Consider the following 18,688-nt stretch of genomic DNA (forward strand, 5'->3'; position numbering starts at 1 on the left):
AAAAAACTGTAATTGAATTGTGGTGCATGATAGACGGAAAGGCGAATAAATCTTTTGCTTTGAGAGAAATGTCTAAGTCATTGTGTGAGTGGAATTAAAAGTGATTAATAAAGAAGCGTTAATTATTTACATTTTCAAAAATTAAACTGTAGAAAAGCGCAAGTCGAATTAACATTACAGAGCATAGCATTACAAATTAACGTATAGATGAATTAAAGCCATAATGGTTCAGATGATAGAGTATTCGCTTTCCAATGAGGTGAACCTGGTTCGAATCCAAGCGATGGCTGGTGGATCCGAATTCTGCATCCGGGTTGCGCCTACCAAAGTGCTGACGTAAAGTATCCTCAGTGGTAGACGGAACATGGGTTAGAATCCCCCTGCCGTTAGGCTAACAGTGTGAGGTTTTCGTGGTTATCCTCTTCATTAACCTCTAAAAGCTAAGGCAGTAAACAGCGGATTTGAAGAGGGGAAAAACATCATCAAGGCAAGAAAGACCTTTTTTGTGTAATCTATTAAACTACTTATTTTTGAGATTAATTAAAAAGGTTCATGCAAGAGTCAAGTTGATCAAGAATGCCCTCTTATTGGAAGAAAAAATATTTGCTTATTGTGTAGAACGTGGTGATATCCCACCAACTAAGGTTAATAACTCGGCGTAAGAAACAGATAAAGGTTTTCAAAGAACTACAAAATAAGGGGGAAAAAAGGTCTAAAAAATTAAAAAGGAAATCCGATCCTGACAGACCAACACCTCCTAGAAGAAAGAAGGCCTCAGCAAGGATCAATTTAGTGTTCGACTTAACGAACATAAACTGCGCAGTGGATTAAAAATAAGAAAGATGTTACTACGTTCGGGCTACTAAGCTGCGCTGTGGTGGTAAATAAGAAAGATGTCATTACGTTTGGACTACTAAAGGATCAAATTTCTTCTTTATGGTAACCCGTGCGCCCTCTCTTTTCTAGGAGGTATTGGATATAGTTTGCATAAAGTAAGAACTCTCCTAGCCATTCGTCTGGACCCGTGGTGGTGACTATAGTAACGGGGTATAACTATTTCAAGTAAGGGTGTTTTGACTTGGATCGGAGTAAGAAGGAGACTCTTCTTTCTCCTGTCTATTGCGTTACCCCTAGAGTGAAGAGAAGCTATCCTCTTTGAAATGTGCAGTTCTTATTTTCATAGCAGCAGGCGGCCTCAGACTTTGTGGCGTGGGGAGTTCTTACCGTAGACAAACTATAGACTCTTTTTCCCCCCTATTTACTATAAACAGTAGTGGGTGCCAAGGTAACGATTGCACTCTCGCTCCGGAACAATTGTTAGCGTTATTTCAGATTGCTTTGCTTATTTTTAGCAAATTAAATTAATATTTATTTATAACAGCGAATAATTTTAATATAAATATTACTTAACCCCTTGCCAGAATCCAGTTCAGGCAACTACTACGCGCATTATTTGTGATGCCCAAACTGACTTCGGCTGGAGAAAAATTAACGTTTCTATTTTGTGAAGACCGAGCAGCGTTCGTTTCTATATTAGGATATTTAATTTACTATTTTCAAAATAGATGGCATTAGTGGTCCTAGTGTTTAACCGATTACAACTTCAGTCGAGGGAAGGAAATGTTAGTGGGGTTTTTGGGATATACTATACTGTAAAAGATTTGTAAAATTTATGTATTGAAAACCATATTGTCGTGTTTGTATATTATATTATACTAGTAATATTATATTTAGCTTCAAAATTTTGTTTAATTTGCTCTAATTGAATAAGATGTGTGTGTAATCCATTACTTTTTTATGTGTATGTAAAAATTACAAATACAGTAGTTATTGAATTTAAAAGGATCAAGGCTTAAATGAAAGATATATTTTATTTTGCATTCAAAATAAAAATGAATTCTAGGTTTGCAATATAAAACATAGAATTTTAACACTGATATAAAGTTTTGATTCGAAGAATATCGTCTTTACTTAAACCGGGCTTGTCGTATACGTCTTCTAATTTCCTTCCATCTTTTGCAGTCATCGTTTTCAGACCATCATAATGACTTTTACTGAAAACCGTCTCGCCATACAACATGATCGAGTCAAAGTCAAAAGGGGATAGCAGACGATTCTGTTTCGGTCTTAACTTGACAAACTGGCTTTCCATTCCTAGAAAAATTCCAAAATAAAATGTGGAGAGGTTACGTTAACACATTAAAATCACCATTATGTATGGTAATGAGAGAAAATCGGAATGGGAGTTTCCGATAAATCTACATTATAAGAACATAGATCTAATAGCGATTCATATGAACAATATGTGATCACTAGTTTAAGAGAGGTGCTAGCTACCTGCACAATGAACAAAAACTTTCCTATTGACAACAATATGAACAGCAAAACAGTTCTTGATTTTTTTTAATGGACAAAATATATATAGTGAAACCTCCTGCTATGGACACTCCTGCAAAAAGGACGCCTCTCAATACGGACATGTTTTTAATTCCCCGGGAATCTTCCATGAATAAACCATTGTGTTCATTCTCCTTGATGCGGACAGTCATTTTTGCCCTGAAACGTTATTTTCTCTCTCTTCAGAGCGGACACTACTTTTTCTAAATTTGTGTCCGCTGTCCGTTTAATTACATAACCAAGAAGACAAAGAAACTCGTGGGAGAGAATCCCAATACTTCGCAATGATAGCTCATTGCCTTAAACAACGTGCCTTTGCGGCTCTGTCCAAAACATTTACTATGAAATTTAAGGGGAAAAAATGCCTCGCTCCACCATCTTTAAAACATATAAATTTTTTGTCTTATCCATAACTAAAAACATTAAGCTATTTCAGTTCTAAAGAAGAATCCATCATTCTCCTGTCCCCTTTCTTTATCTTTTCGATTTTATCTTTGGTAAGAAAGAAAGAAAAATGATTCTACTCAATGTAAAATATTTCGGACATTCGCATCTTTGGGTCTTTTTATTGGGACGGACACAGTTGTGACCCTACATGCTCAGTCTTGAGACCCCAAAAGTTTAATTGACACATTAATTGTTATCAATCCCTCTTCCCTACTGAAATTTCCTCTCTACTCCTAATCAGTTTGATCCCTGCTGGGTTAAAATAATAGAATATAAATATTCGAGGTGTTCATATAAATCAAACGTTTATTCAAACTCTTGACAAATGATCGATTGCGAATACAATTCCGTAGGGCCTAGTGTCTTACAGGTAAGCGTTGTCTTGTTTCTTTTTCTATGCATTACTGGAGATTTACTTTCAGGGAGGGGTGATCAAGTTATGGGGGGAATAAAAGTATTGATTATAACCGACTGGGAGTAGTAACGTAGGAATATAAGTGTCCATTCGGTATTATATGACTAACTAGAATATCTGCGTAATTATGAAAAACATTTTCCTTTCTTCGTAACTACATCTGTTGAAGGAGTATTTGAGATAAAGCTTTTAAAACATCTTTATTCTTGAGAAAGTCTCTTCTTGTTCAACAATGTCTCGTAAAGTTCTAACTTTGTAGGGAAAAAATTTAACTATTAGAGTATTCCAAAGATCATAAGTGTCCGAAAATTGGCAAAACACTTTAAAATTGGAACGTCTCAGGCAGCAGACATCATGAAAAATAGGAAAAAACTTATGAAACTTTGGTGCGAAAAAGTAAATAAGAACCGAATTAGGATATCCTCGGAAAACGGGTCTGGATATAAAATTGACAGATGTGTTTTTGAATGGTTTTAGAAGCAAAAAATAACAAGTATCAGGACCAATGTAACAGGAAAAGGCTCGAGAGGCAGTTGTGAAATTAGGGATAATGGTGTTAAAAACAGAATACCATTTTCCTTTGCTAGAAAACGAACCGATAGATGGCGCCACGAGATTTAGAACTCTCTAAGAACAACAATTTTTTATTTAGTTTGATTATGTCAAAGATGCCACAGTGACTACTGTCGTTGGAGAGATCATGTTGTTTTTGTAGTGTTTAGTGCTGTTAATATATACATGTTAACCAATCCACCAGGAGTATTTTTATTGAGTTTGTGGTCACTGATTTGATTTATTTAGGTACGTACCGACCCGGGTAGAAGAACAAGGTAAGAAACCTTTTATTTATACCTGTTCTATTGAAGTAGACAAAGAAATAAGTTATCTTTTTTAACATGGCATCCCAGCCAGCACTATCGATTCGTATTTTAATAAATTAAGAACTATTATTATAAATTTGATTTATAGTGTTATAAAAATAAAAGGACACTGGAACTGAAAATACTGTGAATAATAATAGCTTTAAAATGGCCACAAACATTGAGCTCCTTAAAAAGAAACGCACTACGTTAAGAACATCAGTTACTAAGCTAATTTCAAAGATAGAATCAGAAATTCAAAAAAAAGGAAATAACTGATGAAGAAACCGAAATTGATCTAATTATTGAACAATTAAATGATAAATTCGAGTCTCTCAAAACAGTTGATTCTGAATTAGAAAATCTGTTTAAACCAGAGGATTTCGATAAAGAATTAGAAACAGCAGAAGAATACCGTGAAAAGATAGTAACGTGGAGATTTAAAGCTAATAAATATTTGCGTAATTTGAATCAAAAGAAAAATATTCGGGAACCTCTCAATTTTCCCCAACATGTAGCTCTTACTACTAATCGGGAAGTGGAAGTAGAAACGAAACCAGAAATGCTGAATATTAAATTATCGAAGATAGTAATCCCGAAGTTTTCGGGAAATATAAGTGATTGGCTCGCTTTCTGGAACTCTTTCGAAACATCGATACATAAGAACAAATCGTTAGATGATGTCAGTAAATTTAACTATTTAAAAGCTCATCTATGTGGAACAGCTTTAGAAACGATAGGAGGTTTTGCTATTTTTTCAGAAAATTATGTTAAAGGTATTGATTTGCTAGAACAGGGCTTCGGAAGAAAAGAAACATGAGTCAATTATTAGAAATTACCCCTTTAAAGCGTTCTGGAGATGTAAAAATTTTTCGGCAATTATTTGATAAAATACAAATCCATATAAGAAGTTTAGAATCGATAAAATTTGATAAAATACAAGTCCTATAGTTCCGTAGTTTGAAATCCTATCTATGGCACACCAGCTGTTCGATTCTATAGGGTTCACTTGTCTTATAACGTTGATCCCGAAACTTCTTCTACAAGAATGCTGGAAGATTGGAATTTCTTGGGATTCAAAATTGCCCGACGAAATAATTAAGAGATTCGAAAAAATGGAAAGAAGAATGAAAAGAATTGAGCAACTTCAAAATTCCTCGTAGACTTTCAAACTTAAATCTTTCTAAATCAAGCTTAACACTTCATATCTTTCGTGACGTTTCCATGGTGGCATATGCGACTTGCATCTTTTTGAGGGCGGAAAGGAATGGAAAAGTTACTTGCCAACTTATTCAAGCAAGATCTAGAGTTGCCCCTTTGAAAAAAATGTCTAGAATTACTTGCATGTAAAAAATGATTAGAATTACTTGCATGTAACATTGGAGCTAGATTGACACATAAAAAAGGATTTAAGATTGGAAGATATTGAAACATTTTTTTGGAGCGACTCCATGGATACTCTTTGTTGGATAAGGAAAGAAGGCCCTTGGACGATTTTCGTATCCAATCGAGTTGACGAAATTAGAAGACTTTCAAAAGCTAGTGACTGGAAGTTTGTTCCGGGAACCCAAAATCCAGCGGATTTGCCTTCAAGAGGTTGCACAGTTAAAATCCTATTGAAGAGACAATGGCACGAAGGAACATCTTGGCTTAAAGAATCAAGAGAAAACTGGCCTAATTTTGATCTAGTTCCTGATGAAAAAATAGTGTATGCCAAGAAGAAGAAAATCATTGTATCATCTTTAAATATGAAAGATGACGAATTTTACAACAACATATCATCCTACAAGAAAATAATCAGAATTACAGGCTGGATATATAGATTTTTTGAAAATTCCAGAGCAAGCAGTAAGAAAACAGGAAAATTATCTGTAGAAGAGCTTATTAAAGCTGAACTCAAAATCTTGAAAAGGGTTCAAGAAGACTCATTCCAAGGCGAAAAATTGAAGAGTCTGAAACTCCTGTCGATATTAACAGACGCTAATGGACTTGTGAGAATTAAAACAAAAATCATTATGCGAGAAGACAATGAAAACTTTTAAGTTCCAATTATTTTACCATCTGATCATCATGTTGTTAAGAGCCTTATTTTACACAAACACCAAGAACTTGGACATCCTGGAGTACAATCTTTAATGGTAGCTCTGAGAGAAGATTATTGGATATTAAAAGCTAGAAGAACTGTAAAAAAGGTACTGAAAACCTGCATAACTTGTCAACGATTTAATGTGAAAAGACCTGAAATACCAGAAGGAATACTCCCGGAGGACAGAGTAAAAAACGCTTCTATTTTTGAAGTTATAGGAGTGGATGTTGCTGGACCGTTGCTTACGAAGGACAACAAGAAAGTGTGAATCGCAATTTTCACCTGTGCGATTTATAGGACAGTACAATTAGAACTATTGACATCACTTTCAACAGATAAATTCATATTTGCCTTAAGAAGATTTATCGCACGCAGAGGACGTCCGTCAATTATCTACTCCGACAATGGGACTAATTTTATTGGAACTAACAACTCTCTGAAGAATATCAAACTAGAAAGACTAAAGACAACTTTTTCTCCAATTTTATGGAGATTCCTACCTCCAACTACTCCATGGTGGGGAGGATTTTTTGAGAGGTTAATAGGACTTTTGAAAAGAATTTTGAGGAAGGTCATACATCCTTAAATTACCACGAAATTGAAACTGTTTTGTGTGATTGTGAAAGCCAACTCAATTCAAGACCCTTAACATATGTTAACGATGATTCCGATGATTTATGTCCTTTAACACCTGATTTATTCCTGAAAGACACTCGTACTAGTAGTACTACGGACTTGGATAGATTAAAGCTAACTGACAAGACGGAATTAAATCAAAGACTTGCGTATAGATGAAGACCGATGACAGATTTACGAGCAAGATTCCGTAGTGAATATCTGAGTAAAGATGGACTGATCAGATCAGCTGCCAGTGACTTCCAAAGATGAGCCAGAAAGAACATCATCGGACATTCCTGATTCAGTTCCTGCTACTACCAGAGTTGGCGTATTGTTCGCCCACCATCCAGATTTGGACAATGAAGTATTGAGATTCGGTTCAACATGCCCCGAAACTCAAAAAGGGGAGTGTTAAAAACAGAATACCATTTTCCTTTGCTATAAAACGAACCAATAGATGGCGCCACGAGATTTAGAACTCTCTAAGAACAACAATTTTCTAGTTAGTTTGATTACGTTACTGTCGTTGGAGAGATCATGTTGTTTTTGTAGTGTTTAGTGCTGTTAATATATACATGTTAACCAATTCACCAGGAGTATTTTTATTGAGTTTGTGGTCACTGATTTGATTTATTTAGGTACGTACCGACCCAGGTAGAAGAACAAGGTAAGAAACCTTTTATTGATACCTGTTCTATTGAAGTAGATAAAGAAATAAGTTATCTTTTTTAACAAATGGATTTTAAACCTTCTAACGGAAGCTTAGAAAAGTTCAGAAAGAGGTGTATGATTAAATCAATAAGAGGAGAGTCTGCTTCTTTGGATACTGACATGGTTAAAGAATGGTTAGATAAGCTACCTTCCTTATTGAAGGAATATGCACCCGAAGACATATTAAATGATGATTAGACTGGTATTTTTTCGGGAAAAAACTTTGTCTTTAAAAGGTGAAAAGCGTGAAGGAGGTAAAATGTCAACAACAAAAAATTGACGATTTTACTTTGCGCAAGTATGCCAGGAGAACAAGAGTTTCCGTTAATTATGGGAAAATCAAATAAGCCCAGGTGTTTTAAAAGAATGAATTTATTTAGGCATGGAATACAATGGAAAGCTAATCGGCGGGCATGGATGACCCAGGATTTAATGACTGAGTGGTTGCTTGAACTCAATAGACAAATGGGCCGCAAAAACAGGAAAGTTCTTTTTCTTGATTACGCAGCGTTTCACTCTAACAATAATCTGAAGAAAGTAAAAACTGCATTCTTTCTTCCAAATGTAACGTCTGTTTGCCAAACACTTGATCATGGTGTTATTAAAAACTTCGAAGTGTTTAACAGGAAACTAATTTTTACTAGTTTAAATGGGCCAAATAAAGAAAACGTAAAAATTGATGTTTTACAAGCTTCTTTGTGGATAATAGCAGCGTGGAAAAAAAGTAAGGCAGTAAGTCGTTACGGCAGGCTTCAAAAAAGATACATCGGAATGCAATATCCATACAGATTTCGTGGATGACGCAAATTCTGGTGTTTCCTTTTCTGAATTAACAAATTTAATTCGCTTGACTGGAGAAAGTATTGTCAACGGTAATGATTCTGTAAATATTGACGAAAATATTGAACGTACAAAAGAATTGATTTAAATATGGACGAAATTGTTGAAATGGTTGCAAATAATGATGCCGAGAGTGAAAAAATGAAGACACTGATACTCAATTACTTTCTGAATACTAACCAAAAGTGAAAACTTTAAGTGATGCTCAAACTTATATTGAGGAACTGAGACATTTTTATCAATCGAAAAATGATGAAGTTGGTGTAAAGATACTAATTGATTTAAAAATCTACCATGAAGAAATGGTGAGTCGCAGCCGCTTAAAACAAATTTCTATCAAATCTTTCTTTTCAACTGGATAATAGTATAACAAAGGCATATATCAGATTTCTTGATCTTCTCTTTTAGTATCATAAATATTATAACTTTGTTGTGTTTAAATCAATGTCAATGTAAATAGTTGTTAAAGATTATTTAATTATTTCTAAATCATTGCAATTATTCTAAAAACAATTTATGGCTTGAGCATTCTTTATTAATGTACCCTTCCTCTAAACGGACATATCGCTGGTTCAAAACTAAAACGACACATCTGCAAACGTATTATGCTTGCAGATGTGTCGTTATAGTTTTGAACCAGCGATATGTTTGCTTAGGCCGAATGCTGATTAATTGAAACTATACAAATCAAATGTTAATACTAAAATAGGTAAAGAAAGGTATAATTTTTAACATATCCTCAACTTTAGTTAAAGTACTGAAAATAAAATATATTAATAACTGAGTAGAAGTAAAATTTGAATTTGGCATTAACTATTAGTAATCTTACCTTGTCGAATATTTTCACGATGAATATTCAAAAAATCATCTCTATCAGATCTGGAATGTTCATGAAAAAACCCGACTGTGTGTCCCAACTCGTGAACTATTGTGCCGAACTTGAAACAACCTGCCCCTAAAGAGAGTGGCTGTTCGTTCAGTGTCTTACCCACATGAGAGTAGCACCTAAATGAAGAGGAAAATATTGATGTAAAGTATTAACCATAGCAAATTTAATCTCTTCTTTATCTGTGGGTCAAAGACTGACTTAAAAGTTACCAAATTAAAAAGCAGAGAACGTGTGAGGGATGTAAATTTTAAGCCCGAGGATTTGGTCTGAGGAAAATTAAAATATACTATATTGAGCTAGGTGAATTTTTCTAGAATACCTAATTGTGAGGTATTAATTAAAGTTTCTCTTGACATATCTGTGTAAGTTTATACTAAAGATTTACCGATTAGCTCTAATAAACTTATGAATTCCTTATTATGTAAAGAAAAATTAATGAGTAAGTGGATAAAACTAGAAAGTATATACGATATATGGGTTCTTTTTAAATTAAAGACACAAGCTTAGATGATCAGATTGCTCTGCACCCTTTAAGACCTCACATACCTTTTAATGCTTCAAAAAAATCGCATAAAGAAGCATAAAAAAATTCACATTAGATCAAAAGTTATCGAAAAAATAAGTCAGGAAGAAATTGAAGTTTCGCAATGTTTACATTGGAAGCAGGCGTGTCAAACAACACGTGCTCTCGGGGAAAGAATATATGGGTGTTTTGAATTTACGTCATAACGTATAATTCAGTTTAATTGCTATTAAACAAGCCTCAGATATATTTTTCAGTCTAAAACAAAAAACTACTACTTCCACTAAACCTTTTATATACTTTAACTTTGGATTTCTGTTCGATTTTGATTGCATGGTTTGATCTCTGGCGATAAATTTTTGTTTTGCTTTATATTTCTTACATAATATTTCTAAAATTCATTGCTTTTTTTCTGCAAAAATGAGTACGAATTGTCGTACTAAACGTTTATCTGGAACAAGACCTAAGAAACGTAAGTTTACTGGAAATTACCATACTCATGGAAAAGCAAAGCAGATGAAAAATGATGCAGAGAATGCATCAAGTAGAAAGATAGATATTGAAGCAAATACTTCTTTTCTAGAGGAAAACAATTCTTTTGATGGATATATTATTATAGATAAGAATATATTATTTTCAAATATTCAAAATTGTTTGAAGTGCAAGATGTGTGATGGAGAAATAACACTTACTGAAAGAAGTGTTAGAGGCTTATCCTGTATTATTTCTATTGACTGTTCTAAGTGCAATACCCTTTCTAAATTTCGAAATTCTAAAATGCTTGGAGAGCATAAAAATAGTGCAGAAATTAACAAGCGATTTGTTTATGCCATGAGATGCACAGGGCAGGGGCATGCAGCAATGGAAACATTTTGTGGAATTATGGATCTCCCTCCCCCAATTGCTCAAAAGTCTTACAAAAGCATTATTACTTCTTTACTGTCGAGCACTAATGAAGTCGCTGAAACGTCCATGCAAAAAGCTGCTTCAAAAGAGGTTAGTGAAACAGAATCTACAGATATAATTATTAGTGGTGATGGCACTTGGAAAACTCGAGGCCATACCTCTCGCATTGGAGTGTGTGTTGTGATTGGGGATAAAACTGGTAAAGTGCTTGATACTGAAGTTTTGTCATCTTTTTGCAAAGGCTGCGATTCTTGGAAACGACGCAAAGGGACGGCTGAGTATAAGGATTGGGAAACACGAGACAAAAGTGAGTCCCTGTGCCTGAAAAACCACAGTGGTTCTGCTGGAAAGATGGAAACAGATCAATATTTTTCAGCGGTCAATGAGTAAATACTCTGTAAGATATTTATCTTACATTGGTGATGGAGATGCTAAAACATTTACAGCAGTATCTAATTCTCAACCTTACGGTAGTGATATTTCATTGACAAAGCTAGAGTGTGTGGGCCATATACAGAAAAGGATGGGGACACGCTTAAGGAAATTGACGCAAGTAAGTTCGAAACTCAGCGATGGAAAGTCACTTGGAGGAAAAGGAAGGTTGACAGATAAGGTTATCGATAAGATGTCAGCATTTTATGGAAATGCAATTCGCGAAAACAAGTCAAGCCTTAAAGATATGCGTGAAGCTGTGTGGGCTGTTTATTTTCATCTTCGTTCGACTAATGAGGAGCCTTTGCACAGTTTCTGTCCTGTTGGACTCAATTCTTGGTTAAGTATCAAGTGAATGAAGCTAAAGGCTCAGAATCAACTTATAATCATAAGAACATCCTGCCCATGGCAGTAATAGATGCCATAAAATCAATTTTCAATGATCTCTCGAAACCGACATTACTTATGAGGTGTTTAGGGGGTAAAACCAAGAATAATAATGAATCTTTTAATTCTGTTTTATGGAAATTGTGTCCTAAAACTTTTAGTAGTGGTCGGAGAATCGTAGAAATAGCTACAAATGAAGCTATTATCTTATTCAATGATGGCAATACAGGTCGATTACAAGTAATGCAGTCCTTAGGTTTGGACGTGGGAAAATATGCCCTTAATTTTGCTGTAAATATGGACAAGCAAAGGATTCGGACTGCCGAAAGACAATTTTCTCTTCGAACTAAAGAAAGTCGACAAGCTCGAAAGATGTTGCTTTCAGCTGAACAACAATCTTTCCTTGCAAAGGAAGGCACTTCATCTAGTGCCGGTGAGTTTTGAGTTGACACTTGTGATAATGAGTTTGCGTAAAATATTTATAGTTTTGTATATTTGTTATATTTTAATCTTTTGTTGAACATCTCAGCTTCATTAATGTTATTTTTGTGTTTAGTAGTTATATGTTGAAAAATTTTAACAAAACAGTATGAATTTATTATGCTCAAGCAAACACTAATTCTATAAACATAAAGTTAAAAGTTTTACTAATATGAAAACTATCAATTTTTCTTTAAGTAATTAAAGTTATATATTTTTTAATAATAATGTTATTTCTATATGTAAAACAGTTTGTTATTTCAAAAACACATAATGTTAAGATTTACTATGAAAATTTCATGTAATTCCAAAATCCTATTAGCTGAGATATTCTTCGCAATACATATCATGTGAAATTTATGAATTTTAATTATTAATTATTGGTTGTTACTATTCCAAGTATTATGTAATGAATTAATATTTTTCAGTAATATAAAAAAGTAATATAAAAAAGTATTGAAAACAATTAGGTGATAGTTTTCAATAATTTTTTAGCAAATTTTTATATTAATTTTAGCCACAATATATTTTCTTTAATAAAATATGTCCTGTTTTGTGTTTAAACTCATTTATCTCAAAATGCTATTTTTACACCTTGCGCGCACAATATCTCAAAAACTATTGATTAGAATTGCACAAAATTTTTACAGCAGGTCCCAAATACCTGTTTCTTTAAATTAACGAAGCCATTTGAAGGTGGGATTAATGTATTGACATTTAAAAATATGAAATAGCAATTTTTTTTTAAAATTTTTTAATAAATTTTAAAAAAAATTTTGCATAGAGAAAAAAGTAAAATTATTTGTTCATTCTTCGTCATTTTAGTTTTACCATATATTTCTATACTCACAAAAAAAATCAAGCAAATATTATGAAAACTTTTTCCAGAAACTTGCGCACAAATAAAAACAGAAAAATTTTATTGAATTAAAATTTCAATTAATTAAGAAATTTCTTAATTTTTTGCATTGTTTTCAAAATGTAGACTATGTATAGTGTCATGTTTCAAAATTTGGTATTTTTAGAATAATTATTATAAAATTGGCAGATGACTGAAAATTGCTCGTTTTCTCTCATTTTTTACCTATTAAAAGGTATGTGAGGCCAACGAATTATTGGGCAAACGAATTATATTTTACTTATCCTGATGTTAATTTCCAATAATTCACTATTATGACACCTACTCCATCATAATTGCGAAAATTACCCACAATCTTAAGTTTTAATCCTCATTCATATTCTTACGTTTATGTAGGGTTTAATGACAAAAGGAACACAAAAGTACATGCTGCGCCAAACACATGAGTTTTAAGAACAAATCAAAAATGAAATGTATACTTATAACCTCCTCCTCCTACAGTGCCATCTATCATCAGTTTGCTGAACTCAGTAGTTGAGACTAAGATTTCATTCGTTTAAGACTCTTATGCCACCACTTTCCCTTTCTTATTTGTAAATTTTGTGCTGAGGGTATTTATTTTTAAATAAAATAACTTCTTTACCCTAGCTTGGACCCTTTATTCAGCTATACTACAATTTTTTTTTTCTTTTTGAAATACATGGAAATTGATAAATGACTTAACATACGCTCTCAAAAGTGAATAATATTGAAAATAGAATAAAACAGTTGTCTATAGTATAAAATATTAATTGCGCGTAGAAAAGCACCTAACAAATTCTTCAAATATAAAATAGAACTATGTACTAAAAAAGGTAATACGATGTCGGTTAAGAGACGAACAATTGATTGAAATCTGATGAAGAGTAAATTTGCAGCATCTATTTTTACAAATGATTGACGAAACATAAAATTGGATGAGTATCACTGCGAACATTTTCAAACCAGTGCAAAATGCTCATGCTTTCGAAACACTTGACTTCAAATGAAAAATCATGCCCATCGATCGTCTGGTCATGCCATCACTATTAATCGGTCATTAAAACCCATACGTTCCCAAGTCAAAATTTTTGATGGTATTTTATTGATGAACCAACATAATCTTGATAATAACCATCATCTCAATGTAGGAATTCTGACTGATTTATGATGGTCCAACATAAGAATAGCAACTTGTTTTGATGGTTTACTAATATTAAATCATTAAGAATATCCCCCATTGTATCTTAAAAATCAAATGTTGGAAAGATCATGAACCACCACCATCCCAATATAGGAATTCGAACTGATTTATGATGGTCCAACATAAAAAAAACCAAAATAGTTTTGATGGTATATTGCTGAGAACCAACAAGAATTCCCATTAAACCATTATGGAAATGTATAGTTGGAACCATCATGAACGCTCAAGGATCATCATGAATTGTTGGTTCATGAGAGTCAAACTTCTCTTGATGGTTAACCACCATAGTATTTAAAGTACCATTTTCCATCATGGAATGTTGGAAGTTTGTTGGCATAGCAAAAACCATGAACACGCAGTGGAAAACGTTGGATGAGGGTGACCATCAAATGATGTTGGACCATCATGACTCACACTGAAACGAACATAAACCATCAAAAATTTTGACTTGGGTTATAAAACTGTCGTAAAAAAAACTAGTTTTTTTAAGTATTACATAAAAAATTTTTGCTTTTTTCCCATGATTCAAGGCAAATTGCATGGAAGGCTGTTGAGCTTTCGGCGAAGAATTCGAAAAAGATAAACTAACGATCAACTAAAAAATTACGAAATAACTAAATCTAGATATGGAACGTAATATAGAAAAAAATCTAAACTAACTGCCTAGCACTGTTATATTTTGACAGAATTTCACTAAATTAAGCAGGGCTCTCCAAAAATCGTAAATAAAAATTCTTTACCCCTTTCCAGGAAAAATCTTCACGTATTGTACTTCATCAGTTCTTGGTACAAATCTGATGCAAGTTTTGTCTGCATAATGTTGCATAGCTTCTTTGATTTGAGGCTCTTGTTTTCCTGCAAGCAATACTGCATATTAGTATCAGATTGAAGTAGTATTTTCTTACCTCGTGTGTATTATATTGATATGATAAAATTGCTAGCATTAAATTGCATTATTCAAAGTTTAATTTTATTATTTGTTTCAATCTACTGGAGGTAGTTGGTATAATTTAACTCAATAACTAACTAATATGCGTAATTCAATTGATCAACTGTGAATGATTTGTTTGTTGAAGTTTTACCTTTAAATAATTAAGTTCATGTTTTTCATTTATACCGTTTACATCTTTGATAATGTTACTTCAGCTCTATGCTTTCTTTCTTTCTTTAAGGATCTAAATTTCATTTCATTCATCTTTTTCCTCTTTAATAGAAGAATACGTCAAGCATGAGAATATTCCCTGCTTCGTACACAAAAATGTCAACTTTTAACGTGTTGCTTGTTGTCTTCAGGACACATACACGAGTTTTTATATTTTTAAATAGCATCACTGATATCTAAGCCACTCGGCATCACTGATATCCAAGTCAAAATTCTTGATGGAAATTCTTCGGTCTGATTTATGTTGCACCATCATAAATCAGACCGAATTCCTACATTGGGATGATGGTTGTTCATGATTGTTCCAACATTTGATTTCTAAAAAACAATGATGGAAACTTTTGATGGTTTAGCATGAACAAACATCAAAACAAGTTGCTATTCTTATGTTAGCCCATCGTAAATCAGTCCGAATTCTTATACTGAGATGATATTGGTTCATGATCATTCCAACATTTGATTTCTAAAAAACAATGATGGAAACTTTTGATGGTTTAACATGAACAAACATCAAAACAAGTTGCTATTCTTATGTTAGCCCATCATAAATCAGTCCGAATTCTTATACTGAGATGATATTGGTTCATGATCATTCCAACATTTGATTTCTAAAAAACAATGATGGAAACTTTTGATGGTTTAACATGAACAAACATCAAAACAAATTGCTACACTTTAAACAATCTGGGTAAATGTTTAGCCAATACTTGGTGCAAAATTTCTAATTGCACCATAAATTGGTAAATATGATCGATAAATACATTCATGGAGCAATTGCACCAAACTTTCGTACTATGAGAGGACTAATGGACGATTTTGCTGTCGAAGCTTGTTATCATCTAACGTAAGTCCTCTTTGAGATTTTCTATTTCTTTTGCAGATAAGTAAACTTTTTTTATTTATTTGCATTAATTACTTTTCATTTTTTTCATATCATCTTTAAAAATGTAGTTGTCTGTTCTGAAAGAGTTAGTTTCAAATTTCTTCTCAAAAACTATATTCGTTGTATGTATTAATTAACTATTTTAAAATCTGTATTAGCTCTTTATCAGAAAATAAGGAGACAAATCCATTTTATGCGCACAGAAAGTGCAATACCAGTGACAAATAAACGGTGAATTCGGCAATATTTTAGCATCATAGCGTGCCGCCAAATTTACTGAAGGTGAAAATTTTCTAAATCCGCGTTTTAATTGAATTCTCTTGCGCAACAAAAAAATAGTGTTTTCTTTTAAGATTAAAACTTTTTATTAATATTTGTGCTTCTGTTTTGATTTCCATGTGGCATCATTCTATACCATTTATTTTTGTTCGTCATGTCACATAATTACATGAATTTTTATCTTTACATTCTTAAAAGACTTGATAGTAAAATTTTCAAAAGCAAATTAAACTCAAACCTCAATTTAATACTGAAGAAGAGAAAGGCAGGTTGTCATGGAAACTGGGTTACAATTTAAGTTGGCCGGTGGTGTGAATGGTGTGGCAGAAGTCGAATTCTTGGCCATAGATGGCGCCACTGAGAAACAAGAACAATCGCACCCCCTCTGCCAGAACAGGCAAACGACAAAAAAAAAACAGTAATAGTCTTGTATTAGTTTTTTTGTTCTGATTATTTTCAAATTTATTAAAAAATGTATTATTTTGTGAAATGCACTGTTAAAAAAATATTTCGTTAGCATAAAAAATTATTGATAAAATACCAAGCTTATTTTAAGATATATACGGATACCTTTCTAAAACAAATTTATTTGTGATTTTTATGAAACTAGACAGTTTCTCCCAACCATTGGCAAGCGAATATTTTCTCTTGAGTTAGCATTTACTTGTAAAATTTTGGATGAAAAACCAACGCTCAACTTCAGTAAATCTTTGAGAATGCATTATTCGAAATTCGTTAGAATGATTTTCTCAGAATTTCTATAAATAGACTACGTATTTTTAATGTAGCATATTTTGACTCTCAGAAATTATATTTTATAGCCGAAAGGCAGTAGTATACAAATATAAAGTCTTATATCTTTCAAGTTGCAAGGTATCCCCCCCCCCCAAAAAAAAGAAACTGCTGTTTTTATTTGTTTTAGACTGTGTTTGGGCAAAATTTGTTTCTTTCGTGGCTAATTTTTTGTTTACATTATTTCTTCATAGTTTGATTCTAATAAAATTGGGATTGATATTCAATTGTATTACAAACAATTTAGAACATGGAAAATTTTAAAATATTTTAGTACGTTTGCTAATAATTTTTAGACTACAATTTAATATTTTCTTATTTAGACAATGAAGATACTTCTGCAGTAGGAACTGTCTTCAAAAATTGAAGACTTGAACTCAGGTGAAGGCATTTATGATCTAGTTGAGAGAACGTATAGTCTCTCACCCAATTCATATGTTATAAAAAATTTGATAAGGAATTCGAAGAGTATGTTGGATCTTGCTAATTTAAGTGAGATTTCTAATAAAGACAAGTTTAACATTGAAAGGATAGAACGTCCTTCATCCCACAGTTCTACTATTTCAGCATTTCTTTCCGAAAATACCCCCAAGGAAAATATAAGTGTTGAAGTCGTTTTGAATTTAAAAAATAAATGCTGGCCAAAAAAGAATTCTTACTATTGAAGATTTTTTCCAAACCTTCAAAAGTAGCCTTAGAACAAATGATGGATTTAAATTGGGAACATTCTAAAGAGTTAATTGGCCATCTGGCAAACTATGTTCACCAATTCAACAAATGCCCCAGTAAATTACAAAGACATCAGATTTGTCTTTCTCTCGTTAAGTTGTTTCCTCATTTAAAAAATGATATAGGATAAAGAATTGGTTCCTTGGAACTTAAACTGATGAACAAACTGAAACGATTGCGACAAGCGGACAACTCAATAGAAGTGTCAGTGATGAACAAAGCAACACAGGGACAGAAAATTCCAAAAAGAGTAAAAAGACAAGCATCAAGTACATTAAATTGGGAGCCAGACCATTTTTCTGGCGAAGATGAAAATACTCAATTCCAAATTGAAATATTAAAAGAAGAATTTTCTAAAAAATATGGGTGGCAAGACTAAAAAAAAAAAAACTTAATGGCCTTAACTTATTCTTTTCGCCGGGAGCACATAAACAATAAAATCTCAGTAAATGATATATTGTTGAAATATCCAATCTTTTTTCATGTTAATGAACAGTTAGATGAATTTCTCAGATTGACTTCAATAGATATTAACAAAGATTTCCCGCTTAATGCTATTAACAAAAGAATGCAGTAATTCAAGCTGTTCAGACTGAAGAAGCTTAACTGATGATCAAAAAACTTTTCTGAATAAAATAGACTTTCATTTGAACAACATAGAGATTGTACCCAAAAGATGCGAAGCTGAAATTTCATATGGAATTATGATTCTACCTTTTTTTGTTTAAGGAGTCTATGAATCTCTTTTTTTGAATTAGTAAGTTTTAAATT

The 18,688-nt window shown here is 32.7% G+C and overlaps 1 protein-coding gene across 1 annotated transcript in view; it reads right to left on the reverse strand.

Moving 5' to 3' along the window:
* Positions 1–1,852: 1,852 nt before the first annotated feature.
* The window catches only part of LOC107440678 (astacin-like metalloprotease toxin 5), a 29,940-nt gene continuing 13,104 nt past the window's right edge, over positions 1,853–18,688 (reverse strand). Inside the window, exons 4-6 of the mRNA XM_087169410.1 lie at positions 14,813–14,927; positions 9,204–9,379; positions 1,853–2,154 (exon numbers count right to left, since the gene is read on the reverse strand). Of these exons, the coding sequence (XP_087025536.1) occupies positions 1,928–2,154; positions 9,204–9,379; positions 14,813–14,927 (518 nt within the window). The 3' untranslated portion in view covers positions 1,853–1,927. The remainder of the gene's footprint in view (positions 2,155–9,203; positions 9,380–14,812; positions 14,928–18,688) is intronic.

Source organism: Parasteatoda tepidariorum, chromosome 8 (genome assembly GCF_982258835.1).
Source record: "Parasteatoda tepidariorum strain Cologne lab strain chromosome 8, Ptep-v5.0, whole genome shotgun sequence".
Taxonomy (NCBI): Eukaryota; Metazoa; Arthropoda; class Arachnida; order Araneae; family Theridiidae; genus Parasteatoda; species Parasteatoda tepidariorum.